Here is a 14422-nt window from a genome sequence, read left to right on the forward strand (position 1 = left end):
ATCCTTGGTTCAAGGTCCTTTTGTTTCATTGCATTAAATATATCATGCCATTCTCTTCTGGCCTGTAAGGTTTCTGTTGAGAAGTCTGATGATAGCCTGATGGGTTTTCCTTTGTAGGTGACCTTTTATCTCTCTCTGGCTGCCTTTAATACTCTGTCCTTGTCCTTGATCTTTGCCATTTTAATTATTATGTGTCTTGGTATTGTCCTCTTTGGATCCCATCTCTCGGGAGTTCTGTGTGCCTCTGCAGTCTGAGCAACTATTTCCTCCCCCAGTTTGGGGAATTTCTCAGCAATTATTTTTTCAAAGACACTTTCTATCCCTTTTTCTCTCTCTTCTTCCTCTGGTACCCCTATAATGCGGATATTGTCCCTTTTGGATTGGTCACACAGTTCTCTTAATATTGTTTCATTCCTGGAGACCCTTTTATCTCTCTGCATCAGCTTCTATGCATTCTTGTTCTCTGGTTTCTATTCCATCAATGGCCTCTTGCATCTTATTCATTCTGCTTATAAATGCTTCCAGAGTTTGTTTCACTTCTGTAATCTCCCTCCGGACTTCATTCCTTAGCTCTTGCATATTTCTCTGCAGCTCTGTCATCATGTTTATGATTTTTATTTTGAATTCCTTTTCAGGGAGACTAGTTAGGTCTGCCTCTGCAGATCCTTTCTCAAGTGTTGTAACTATCTTGGACTGGAGTATATTTTTTTGCCTTTTCATGGTGATAGCTGTGGCTGTAGGCAGGTTGCGGGTGTGTCAGCTGGGTGAAGAAAGTCCTTTCCTGCTTGCTGGATGCCTTGCCCTTCTCTGTGGCCTGTGATGGTTACCCACACTCCTGGAGCAGCCACCCAGTTAGTCCCCTAAGCTGCTGTGGGTGGAGTCTCTGTCAGAGCAGCATGGAGCCCTACGGGGAGTGGCAGGCATGCCAGGTGCGCTCCTCCATGCTAGCAGCACCCCTGCTGGGCAGCTATGTGGTAGCAGCAGCCTTTGGGTTTGGCCCAGGCAGCTGTGCGTTGGGCTGGGATTCTGATCAGCTGCTGGGAGTGCGCCTGTTCCCTCTGGCTCCACTGCAGGTGCACGCGGGCCCCTACTGGGCTCCTCTGGCTCCACGGTCACCAGTGCACGTGAGCCGCACCCGGGCTGTTTGGTCGTGCTGCTGTGAGCTCGCACAAGCCTGTCCTCTCCCCTCTGGTGCCATTGGTGCACAGATCTGCTCCCGGTCCCTTCCGGCCCCTCTGCCCCTGGTGCACGCTGCCACTCCCCTGCTACTGGGCCAGTGTGTCAGGGTCTGCGCCAGTTGGAGGAACGACTGGCAGGCTGCTTAGTGCCATGAGGGGCTTCAGAGTTGCACTGCCTCCTCGGGGTTTAGGGCGCCTAAGTTTCCCCGGAATTCCCAGCTGCTGGCTGAGTGTGCTGGGGCAACTTCGTCGAGCTATGGGGTCCCTGTCTCTTTAAGACTTGCAGAAAGCACTCTCTTTTCTTTTGTCTCAGGGGTGCCAGTTGCGGGGACCTGCCCACAGGTTTTGCTTTTCCATTTCTTTAATATCCAGCACCCCATGCACCTTGTGTCTGCATTCTGGGTGCGGATTTCTAGAGCTGGTTGTTTAGCAGTCCTGGGCTTTCACTACCTCCCTGTTCTGACTCCTTTCTTCCCGCTGGGTTTTGGGGTGGGAGAGCATTTGGGTCCTGCCTGGCTGTGACTTGTACCTTCCCCCTTCGTGTGATGTTGAGTTCTCACAGATGTAGATGTATCCTGGCTATTGTACTGCATCCACTGGTGTCTCTTTTAGGAATAGTTGTATTTATTGTATTTTCATAAATATGTATGTTTTGGGGAGGATATTTCCTCTGAACTACTCATGCCGCCATCTTCCCGTGATCCTCGATAATCTATATGTTTTTAAATCTAACCTCTGATTGAATGGAGTGCTGTTATACAGTGATTCTCAAAATGTAGTTATGTCCTTGGTCCAGCAGCATCAATATCATCTAGGACTTGTTAGAAATGCAAAATTTGGGGTCCCAGCCTTAACCTATTGAATTAGAAACTCTGAGGGTAGGTGCAGCAATCTTTGTTGAACAAGATTTCCAGGTGATTCTTCCGCATGCTAAAGTTCGAGAAGGATAGTTGTCAAAGATGATCCATGGAAGTACCTTTTTCCTGAATTGTGCTGAACAGATGGCACTCACCCTGGGTACAGATGACTCATTTAAGTAACTTGAAACAGAAAATAGGTCCAGGACAACTGGCATTATTTCCAACAGTCATTATCTTTCAAATTGTTTTCACTGTCAGGATATTACATGTATATGAGACTAGAAAAATCTGTCCCTGCTATATTTACTTTTCTGTGCTAATAACAGTCATGAGATTATTGTTTAGACTGAGGTTGAAGCAAGCCTTGATGGCTGTAATGCTGGTAATATCCCCAGAGGTCACTCTTCCCATTCCTGTTATTTTAGCAAATACTTACCTTTAGCCTGGCAATTTTCGTTCCCATGGTCTGAATGTGACATCAATTTTAAAAGATAAATCACAAAGCAGAAGTCTGAAAATCTTTGAGAATGCTACTGTATTTTTTATCTACTGGATTTCCTGAAGTGATATTTTTTGTTGGCTTAAATGGTAGTAGGTAGGGATTATAGGTGGTTAGTTGTAAATACAGCTCAGTTGTACCACATGCTTATATTTCAATCAATGTCTTAAATCTGTAAAACACCCTGAATGCACAGTGGGGAATATGATATGAAAATGTGTAAGACATCATCTTTCTCTTCTAGGGACTTATAACATGGTACAAGAAATAAAATATGTGCTTAACAATTAAATAACACACATTGAATGCTTTGAGAGGGACCCAAGTGCTACAAGAATTTGAAGAGGATAGAGATTCCATTATGCATAGGTGATCAATGAAGGCTTCATGGAGGAGGTGGCATTACCACTGAATCTTGAAGACTTTTTACAGGTAGAAATATGTGTGTAGGGTTCAGTCCCTGTTTGAGCATGAAGAAGACCATGTAGCCAAGAACCAGCTGGTGAATATCGTATTGCTAGTCCCTAGTTCAGTGACTGGCACAGAGAAGGTGCTCAATAAATATGTGTTCTGATTCATTGACCATTAACTGACTAGCAGGGTTTTGGTTTTTTCTTTCTTTGGAAAAAAGATAGAAGAAGAAATAACAGTAGAAAACGTAAAAATCAATTGGAAGACACATGCTGATTTAAAAAATATTAAGATGTGAGAGCAAAGTGCTTTCAGAATCTTGAAAATACAGTATTTGGTGAATTTGAGTAAAGATACATAAAGATAGATATTTTGTGTAGGAACTTCTTATTCATGCACGGTACCTGTAGAGCAACCACTTACAGCTTGCAACCTGAATTTCTGGTTGGCTCAATTTTCAACCTGGCTCAATTTTTTCAAGATAAAATGAAGATAATAACAGCATGTCAAGTAGATACTATTGTTATCTTCATTTTATATTAAAAAAAAAGAACTAGAATGTTGTGAGGGCTTAATATAATACATGCAAACTGTTTATCCCAGAGTCTGGCGCCAAAGTTACTCACTACTACAGGAAATAAAGTTTGTGAGCACTCATCACGTACCAAGCAGAGGGGAAGCTTTCCCACAGTTAATTGCATTCAGCTGCTAGCAGTCCTAGCAAGTGGCTCAGGATGCTGAGTGCGGAGCCACAGGACAGGTGGGGAAGGGTGCTCCTGAGGGTGGGTGTGCTGGGGACCCTAGCAACACTGCAGGGAGGAGCGAGGGGCGCGCGTCCAGGGGCGCAGGCGCTGTGAGTGCTCCGCTCGCGGCTTGGGCTCAGCTGGCCGCCTCCGCCCTCTTGCTGCCCGCGGTTCCCAGATGGGCCAACTCCATGAGGACCAAGCAGGTGAACCTGTTGATCGCGCTCGTCGCAGTCATGCTCTTCAGCTTCTCCTGCTTCTGCATCTCCAAGATGTCTCAGACCAGTAAGCGCAGGCGGGTCCTCCAGTCTTTCTCCAGCTGGCTTCCTGCGAGACTCCGGGGTTGCTGTGGCAGCCGGGCGGGAGACGAAGCGGCGACGCAGGACCCTGGAGCCGTGGCTCCCTCTCCTGTTAGGCGATTTACAGATGCAGCCCCCACCCCCCTGTCCCGCCCGTTAGGTTGTAACGTTTGCCCCTAGTCTGCCCGGGCAGCCGTGACCCCGCTGGGCGCGCGCTAAGGGCTCCTCTTCCCTCCCAAGGTTCAAGGGCCCAGATCTGCGCACAGCTTCCCGTTTTCTTCACCGTTGTGTCCAGACACATGTGAAGGCCTGACTTCAAGAACTCCCCTTAGATAACCAACATCTTTCCTCTTTCCTGTTCTACAATTACTGAGCCACACTTTCAGGATCCCTAAAGTATTTTTTGGTGAACCTGCAAAAGCATGGATGAGATGATGCAGAGAGACATAATCGCCAATTAGAGCACTGGTTTAGCACCTAGACTATCAAATGAGCCATACTGTTTGCATTACCACTTTGAAACAAACCAAGGTTTTAATTTATTGTCTGTAGGGTTGCCAATTTAGCAAATAAAAATAGAGGTTGCCCATTTACAGTTAAATTTCAGATAAACAATACGTTTTTAAAATAAAAATCACATCGGATATATGTATACTAAAACAATAAAAAAAAGTATTGTTTACTTTTTAAACGCATTTGCTAAACACATTTATGACTCAGAGCACACACAAAGGAATTTTGGCAGTAGTGTTGAAGACCAAGTTTGGAAGTGGCTTTAGTCCTCTAATGTATGTCCTAATCAATGTTAGAATTGTGTTTTAGTCCTCTAATTCTAAATATTGTCATGTACACACAATATCAACAGCATTGTACCTATTTGTTTCAAAGGTTAGATATGTAAATTCATCTGATTTATACTACTAATCTTTAATCATATTTACACTTGCCCTCTTCTTTGTATTCTGTTAAGAACTTTATCCAAATGTTTTTATTTATTGTAGAACAATAAACAATGAGCACTTTTATAACAAAAGATAAACAATTACTAATAATTAGAAAGCGAAATATAAACTTACAGTAATTTTGGAAGGCAATTTAGATTGTTAACTTCATGAGGCATTTTAATGCAGTTAATATGCTTATAGTTAAACTCTATATTGTGATACATACAACCATTTTGGTGTGTTTTCTAGTTACCACCAGGAAAAAGAAGTTTGGTTCCTCAAAGTGGTTATAGTCCCATCATTCATATGGTCAAGTTCAGAAAATGAGATACTGTTCTTGAGAATACACTATGTACTCTTAAAGCTGCAGATGACATGGGTTTTCATTTTCTATGTGTATGTTTCTGTGGAATCTAGCTCTAAAATAATTAGGAAATCAATCCTAGTACTATAGCAAGATGTTCTTATGTCAACAAAAGAACACACAGACTTCATTTAGCTTCTGAAGTTATGATTTTTATATAAAATATTAAAAATAGTCACAGTATTTTAAAAATTTGATTTATACTTGCAATTCTTATCAGTGGAAATTTGGGAATATTTATTAAAAAGAGCTACCACTTAAAGCTTTATTCTTTTCCTTTTTAAAAATTAATTTTTATGTGTAGGTAACCTTTTGTTTCTTCAAGATCATTGTATTAATAATTCATTATTTATTCAACAAATATATAAGCTCCATGAGGAGAGGAAATTTTTTTCCCTTTCTGCCTGTTTTGTTAACTGCTATGTCCCCAACTTCTGTAAAATGCCTGATATATCGTGGATATGCTACATTTTTGTTGGTGAGTGAGTGAAGTTAATAAGCATCTATTCATGTTGTAGGACCTAGGAAAACACAATTTAAAAAACCCTTGCCTCTATGTTGCTTCCACTCTGGCTAGGGGAAAAAAGCAACAAACATAAATGATGTAACTGCTGTAAGATGTCAGGTGTTGGCAGGGGCAGGAGAGAGAAAGTGCTATTTTAGGGCTATCAGAGAAGGATTCTCTGAGAAAGTCATATTTGAGCAGATTCTGGAGTAAATTGAGGAAGCTTTTTGTGTGGTTATCTAGGGGAAGAATTTTCCAAGCAGAAAAAACATGTGCAAAGGCCCTGTGGTACCTTGTTGTTTGAGAAACAGACAGGAGGCCATGTGAACAAGGAGGAGAGCTGCAGGTTGATGAGATCATTGAGACCATAGTCTTACTGACTTCTCAGTAAGATAGGAAGCCATCTACATGAAAAGCCATCTACATGAGCACCTACATGAAAGGAAAGGAGTGACACACAGCAGCAATTCACCGGAGAAATCCGCTTTATTAGGGAAAGGTGCTGGGTTATATAGGAAGGGGCATGAGCTGATTGAGGTGTCACTTCTACGGGGCTGGTGGCTATTGGCTAGGTGCTGGGATTGGGAGGTGGGGCGAGAGGTGATTGGGCTTCAGGTGGCGCCGGCGGGAACTGAGGACCCCCCCCACCCCCGAAGAGAAGCCGGAAGTTCGCTATCTTACTGGTGGGGGCCCTTCACTACATGCTCAACATCACTAAGCATCAGGGAAATGCAAATTAAACCAAAACCACAATGAGATACCACCTCACACCTGTTAGAATGGCTATTTTCAAAAAGACAAGAAATAATAAATTGGCATGGATGTAGAGAAAAAGAACCCTGGTGCAATGTTGGTGGGAATGTAAATTGGTGCAGCCACTGTGGAAAACAATATGGAATTTCTTCAATAAATATAAAATGACCATATGATCCAGCAATTTACTTTTGGGTATTTATCTGAAGAAAATGAAAACACTAACTTGGAAAGATGTATGCACCCTTGTGTTCACTGGAGAATTTATTTATAATAACCAAGATATGGAAGCAACCTAAGTGTCCATTGGTGGATGAATGGATAAGGAAGTTGTATGTATGTGTGTGTGTGTGTGTATGTGTGTATATATATATATATAAATATATACACACATACACACACACAAGGAAACAGTCATAAAAAAAGAAAATCTTACTGTTTGTGACAACGTGGATGGACCTTGTGGGCATTATGCTGAGTGAAATAAGGTTTCCTTGTATGACAGCAGCGTAATGGTTTGTTTCTCTGGAAAATGCTTCTGTGTGGCAGACATTCAGTGCTGGCTCTTTTGTAGGGTGATTTGTGGCTTCTTCTGAAAGTCTACTGGTGTGTCTCCACTTCCCATTCCCTGGTGTGAGATATCTGTCTCTTACCTGAGTTTCTCGTTCTTCCCTCTGTCCTTACCACAGCCTCTGTTGCTAGGACTGTCTTGACCAGAAGTGACCCTCTTCAGGTAACCTATAATATTCATTTGAACTACAGAAAACTCAGACACCTTTGCTACTTTTAGCTGTGTGCCCGCAGGCTGCTTCACAGATGTTCCCTCTTGGTTTACCACTTTCCCTCTCTCCTGCTCCTTCTTATCTGGCAGCATGAGACATTGTGTTCGTCCATACTTCAGCAATTTGCAGGGTTGAAAATACTTCCCAGCCCTTGACTTAGTGGGGAAAGAACTCATTCTGGAGCACCCAAACTTTATGAGTGAATTCTTGGGGTCTCTCTTTCTCCCCTTGGTGGAGGAAAATCACCTTTCCTCCTCCCCCATCCAGGTGGGAGAGGAATATAAAATTCAGACTCCTGCTTCTCTGTGAGCGGGGAGGAAGGGGAATTTGATCTTGAAGGAATCGGATGGAATATCTAAAGCTAAGATAGTAGTGAGTTTGTGGATGTTCATTTTTATTATTGTATATCAAACTGTTTTGTATACTCATAATGTCCGAAATATTTCACCATAAAACCTAACATATGAAGGGACCATCACAGGAAGTTTAAAAAGCATGTCATTTGTGATTTGATTATTGCAAAGCATACATGGAGTGGAGTAATCTATAATTAATTTTACCTTTTTAGCTTGATCTCCTGCCAACTGTCTCAGATATTCTTCCTTTGGACCCACACTTGGTACAAATAAGTAAATAATAATTTAAAGCGGTCTGCCAATATTTCAATTCCATGCCATTTCCCATTCTTTTTTATTCCCTGAGTGAATTACTTGCTTTCCCCTTGAAAGGCTATACCATTTCATGGATGCTTTTATGTTGTTGTTTTCTTAGTCTGGAATGCCCTTCTCCGCCCTGTGCTGTATAGCAAAATTCTATATAGTCTTCAAGTTCTCAAATATACTCTCTTCTCTGAAACCTTTCCATCTCCCTCCCCCACTCCTCACTCCTCCTTAAGAATTAATGCCTCTCTGCCTGTGGTACTTGAGGATGATTCCCAATCCATAATTATATTAGTTGTTTAAATATATGCTTCTTCCCAATCCCCACTGCCATCCCTTGCAGCCTGATTGTCAGTTAATTTAGAGCAGGAATCTGACTTTGTCCACATTTGTTTACCTACCACACAACACAGTGAGTGACACATAGTAAATATTAAATGGAAGAAAGAATGAATACAGGTTTGCCCTGTTATCCAAAAGTTTGCTTTATGGTGCTTTGATTGTACAAAAGATCTACATTAGTACCTGATTTTGCTAACTGAAAGAATTCAAAGAAGATTTTTGCTTTTACAAAATAAAACTGATTCCTCACTGTATGCCATTCCAGCTTATGAAAGGTTTCATAGGAATGCTCTACTTTCAGACAGCGGGGGAAACCTGTGTCTCAGCATGCTTTCCGATACTGGAGCTGTTTAGTGAATGAAATAAGATGGAAAAGTCAGGTCATGGCATGTTGTATAGGACCTTGTCTACTAGGCAAGTAAGTAGTTTGGACGTTACTCACTAAGCCTTTAAGAAACCATTGAAAGTTTTTGAGCTGAGTTTTAGAAAGTTAACCATGAACTGAAACAGAGACAAATTAAGAAGCAATTATAATAGTGCAGCTATAGGGAATAAAGGCCTGAACTATGATAAAGTCAGTGATGAGAAAGATAAAATAATTTAAAAGATCTATAATGGTGTTTCTCACATTTTAACTTACATACAAATCACCTGTAAATCTTACTAAAATACAGGTTTGGACTCAGTAAGTCTAGGCTGATGCCTGAGATATTCCATTTCCAATAAACATACAGCTGGTGCTCTTCAGTATGGTAGCCCCCAACCAGGTGGCTGTTGAGGATTTGAAATGTACGTGCAACTGAGGGACTGAAGTTTCCATTTCATTTCATTTTAAGTAATATAAATTTAAAAACTGAAGCAGTGGAAAATATTTCTCCAATAAGCAAAATTTTATTGTTTTGGTAGGGCTGAATTTCACTGTAACTGTTAACATTTAGCATCTGAATTAAGATGTACTATAAGTACAAAATATACATGGGATTTAGAATACTTAGTGTAAAAAATGAATGTAAACTATTCCATTCATTATTATTTTTGATTACATGTTGAAAAATACTTTAGATAGATTGGAAGACATTAAATGTATTATTTACAATTACTTTTACTGGTTTCCTTTTCCTTTTTTAGTGTGGCTGAGACAGGGACCATGGGTTTAGGCAGAGTAGAGTGAGGGCCTCTGGAAAAAAAAGGAAAGCAAGATATTTACAGTCAGAACAATGTAACAATGTGCAAAGAAGTCCTTATGGAAACTCTGTGTTAAGCATTACACAATGTCACTAATTCTCTAGGGTAAAGATACCAGACTAAGAATATAGACATTCTCCAGTGAAATCAGTTAAAGCTCAAAAGGCCAGGAAAAACTTGGCCTGGAATGTTTGAGTGTTCTGCAGATAAAGAAAAGTGTTTCAGCATAACCCATGACTTCACTTTATCAGTTAGATCATGACCTTAGCCTGCTAAAACGCCCAGCTTATTTTTTTTTTTAGAGGGCATCTCTCATATTTATTGATCAAATGGTTGTTAACAACAATAAAATTCTGTATGGGGGGTCAATGCTCAATGCACAATCATTAATCCATCTCAAGCCTAATTCTCGTCAGTCTCCAATCTTGTGAAGCATAATGAACAAGTTCTTACATGGTGAACGAATTCTTACATAGTGAATAAGTTCTTACATGGTGAACAGTACAAGGGCATTCATCACAGAAACTTTTGGTTTTGATCATGCATTATGAACTATAAACAATCAGGTCAAATATGAATATTCATTTGATTTTTATATTTGATTTATATGTGAATCCCACATTTCTCCCTTTATTATTATTATTATTTTTATTTTTAATAAAATGCTGAAGTGGTAGGTAGATGCAAGATAAAGGTAGAAAACATAGTTTAGTGTTGTAAGAGAGCAATTGTAGATGATCATGTGTGTGCCTGTAGACTATGTGCTAATCTGAGCTAGACAAGGGCAATAAAACATCTACGGATGCAGAAGCTTTCTCTCAAAACGCGGGGTGAGGGGTAAGGTTCTAAGCTTCACCACTGTTTTTCCCTGATTTCTCACCTGATGGCCCCCCTGCGACTGTGCCTCTCTTAGGTTGTTCCTCCCTTGAGGAATCTTACCCGTCTCTGGCTAACCAGTCATCTTCCGGGGCCATACAGGGAAATGTAAAGTTGGTAAGTGAGAGAGAAGCCATATTGTTTGAAAAGGTTAGCTTTTTCCTTCTTTGCAGATTTATACCCTGTGGCTTCTATGCCCAGCACTTGTCTTGAGGTATCTTTACCACCTGGAGGAATTACGATGCTCGGTAAATTCAATATGAGGCACGAATTCTATTTAAGGCTTGTAATTAGGAAGGAAGAAGAAAAGCTATAGAGGTAGCATATGGAAGAAAACATGGGAGGATTGATTATTTCTTTGACATATCTTCTTGTAGAGTACCTTAAGTATGTATAGGTTTTAAACTACTAACTAACTTGCGCTCACATATTAACATAATAGGAATACGGTGACATAAACTAAGCAAATCTATAATTACCATCCATCTCCAGTGAAGCCAAGAAAACCATTTAGGCACCCTAGGCATTTGTGAAAATTTGTCTATGATATGATGGATATTGTCCAACTGTACTTGAACCATCAGACAAATTAAAGCAGCCCATTTCTGGGATCTGTTCACATCCCATATGTTCTTTTAACCATAGATAGTCTACAGTCGTAAGATTTTGGAGCGCTACAACTTGCACCCCTCCCAACTCCTGATTGAGTTCCAACAGTACAGATCCGGTCAAATTCGTTGTCTCACTGTATGCACATGCCAGCCTAGACATCTCCCTCCTCATTCCAGTGGCAAGTCCAGGAAACAGTGGGATGGATGCAGCCACAACTGCAGCATCGCCCGGATCCCTGTGGAGGCTTTTTGATGTTCATCCCCCATGCCCAGCTTATTTTTAACTGTACCTATATGCTGTGTTTCCTTCTCTAATCCTAATCAAGTAATCTTCAACCTAGGAAAAAGGTTAATTTAGTAAGCAACCCCAACTATAAATAGCCCAAAAAGCTAAGAAGTAAGATTCATAACATACTCTAGCAAACAGACAACAACCCAGCCCACCTTGGGGGCAGGGCAGGCAGTCTTAATTGATATGCTCCCAGAGGGAAACTGCTATCCTGAGAAAGAATCAGAGCAGCAAATTTCCCTTTACTCATCAAAAATGAGCATTCATGGACCACTCAACAAGTCTGCATCCCTAGCCCTTTACTCCCATTCCTGAAAATCCTCAACTGTGCATAAAACCCCTAGACAATGATACAACCAGGGGCTCTCTTGTCTCCTCCTGGCATGAGCCAGGAGCTCTGTCCTCTCTATTTATCTCTAAATAAAAGCTTCCACCTGGCTTTCCTACCTTGAGTGTTTGTGAAGTTCATTCTTTGGCTCTGTGAACACAAGTCCCGGCATCATGGCTACTGGAAAATTTTAAATTACAAAGGTGGCTTGCATTTTATTTCTGCTGAAGAGCAGTGCCTTGGGCCCTTGTTATGAGAAGTGAAGGTCAGTGGTACTTAGGATCTCATTTGGACCCTTTTTTATGGGTGGAAGTCACATTGGGCCATTGCACACATGGTCTGGTGTTTGTTTTCACAATTTCACAAGTGATTCAAAATATCAAATTATTGTTTATTGTAACTTTTGTAGAATAGTTTTATAACATTTCATCTTTACAAAATGCCTGAGTAATACAAATATTTTAAATGGAATTCTGATAAATTGAATTATCAGGTAAGACTATATAAGAAGCAGATCTAAAACTAGAGATTACATCCTTTAATTCTTCTCTATGATTGTTTCTGCAAATACTACTTCCTCTAGAGAAAATTTCTTTTTGTGTCAACCAAATTGATCTCTCAGGGACTGACTTACATAATGGAAGCTTAGATATATTGCATCACCCATGATATGTTAACTCCAAACACATGGCCCATTTTGCAAAGACAGTATTATCCCGAGAACCCCAATTACATAGGGTTATACTGGTGAAATGACATTCACCTCTAAAATGTGTAAGCCCCTCAAATAGTATCCACTGTGTGAATATTTGAAATTTTTTGAGTTGCAGTTCGTTTGATTAAAGCATGATTCAGTTTAAGAATTACTCAAATAAGGAAACAAAAGCAAAGATGAACAAGTGGGACTATATCAAGCTAAAAAGCTTCTGTACAGCAAAGGACATCATCAATAGAAGAAAAAGACATCCTACAGTATGGGAGAATATATTCATAAATGACATATCTGATAAAGGATTGACATCCAAAATCTATAAAGAGCTTACGTACCTTAACAGATGAAAAGCAAATAATCCAAATAAAAAATGGGCACAGGATCTGAACAGACACTTCTTCAAAGAAGAAATTCAGATGGCCAACAGGCACATGAAAAGATGCTCCACATCTCTAATCATCAGAGAAATGCAAATTAAAACCACAATGAGATATCACCTCATACCAGTAGTGATGGCCACCATCCAAAAGACAAACAACAACAAATGTTGGTGAGGATGTGAAGAAGGGGAACCCTCCTACACTGCTGGTGGGAATGTAAATTAGTTCAACCATTGTGGAAAGCAATATGGAGGTTCCTCAAAATGCTCAAAATAGAAATACCATTTGAGCCAGGAATTCTACTTCTAGGAATTTACCCTAAGAATACAGGAGCCCAGTTTGAAAATGACATATGCACCCCTATGTTTATTGCAGCACTATTTACAATAGCCAAGAAATGGAAGCAACCTAAGTGTCCATCAGTAGATGAATGGATAAAGAAGATGTGGTACATCTACACAATGGGATATTATTCAGCCATAAGAAGAAAACAAATCCTACCATTTGTAACAACATGAATGGAGCCAGAGGGTATTATGCTCAGTGAAATAAGCCAGGAGGAGAAAGACAAGTATCAAATGATTTCACTCATCTGTGAAGTATAACAACAAAGAAAAAACTGAAAGAGCAAAACAGCAGCAGACTCACAGAACCCAAGAATGGACTAACAGTTACCAAAGGGAAAGGAACTGGAGAGGATGGGTGGGAAGGGAGGGAGAGGGGGGGGAAAGGGGCATTACTATTAGCAGACATAATGTAGGGGGGTGCACAAGGAGAGTTGTACAACACAGAGAACACAAGTAGTGATTCTATAGCATCTTACTACGCTGATGGACAGTGACTGTAATGGGGTATGTGGTGGGGACTTGATGATGGGGAGAATCTAGAAACCATAATGTTCCTCATCTAATTGTAGATTAATGATACCAAAAATAAATAAATAAATAAATGATTTATTCCATTGATTCCACATGTATTTGTGAGGGACTATGTGCCAGTTACTGTTTCAGGTACTGGAAATTTAGTTCTAAAGAAACCAAATTTCTTGCTATTCTGAACGTTACATTTTAGAGAACTCTGGGGAGTGACACAAAAAGCAATAAATACATTAAAAGAAAGTCAGGTGATTAGGGATTTGAGAAAAAAAAAGCTAATGGGAGAGAGAGGGTGTGCTATTTCATAATAAGATGGCAGAGTAGGTTCTCTGAGGAGGTAAAGTTTTAGCAGAAAACTAAAATTAGGGAGCTCTAGCCACACCAGTGTCTGGGAGACGAGCATTTTGTGCTGAGAAAACTGCAAGAGCAAAAGCCCTAAGGTGGGGAAGTGGTTCATGGGAGGAACAGTGTGTGGGCTTGGGTGGCTGGAGCTGAGCTCCTCAGAATGAGATGGGAGGGGTAAGGGATGAGGCGGAGGGACAGCCAAGGACCATCGTGTAGGGCTGCATCAGGCTTCGTCAGGGCTTTGCTTCCCTTCCTAAGTATGAGGAGAAATGTCTGCAGGGGTTAGAGGAGGGAAGTGTGGCATTACACAATTTTTGCCACTGGCTACATATGTGTGCTTTTGTCATAAAAGGTGAATGAATAAAAAAAGTGTTTCAACCCAATTTATCACCATTACTTTTATAGTTTCATATTTTTAAATGCACCTGGAATTTAATATCTTCCAAGCTGTGAATTTATTTTTTACTCATTGTTTGCCAATT

The 14422-nt window shown here is 40.5% G+C and overlaps 1 protein-coding gene across 1 annotated transcript in view; it reads left to right on the top strand.

Annotated features, from left to right (window-relative positions):
* The first annotated feature begins 2638 nt into the window (after positions 1-2638).
* The window catches only part of MGAT4D (MGAT4 family member D), a 48216-nt gene continuing 36432 nt past the window's right edge, over positions 2639-14422 (top strand). Inside the window, 1 exon segment of the mRNA XM_017676318.3 lies at positions 2639-3976. Coding sequence (XP_017531807.2) covers positions 3883-3976 — 94 coding nt within the window. The 5' untranslated portion in view covers positions 2639-3882.

Source organism: Manis javanica, chromosome 5 (assembly GCF_040802235.1).
Source record: "Manis javanica isolate MJ-LG chromosome 5, MJ_LKY, whole genome shotgun sequence".
In the NCBI taxonomy this organism is placed as follows: domain Eukaryota; kingdom Metazoa; phylum Chordata; class Mammalia; order Pholidota; family Manidae; genus Manis; species Manis javanica.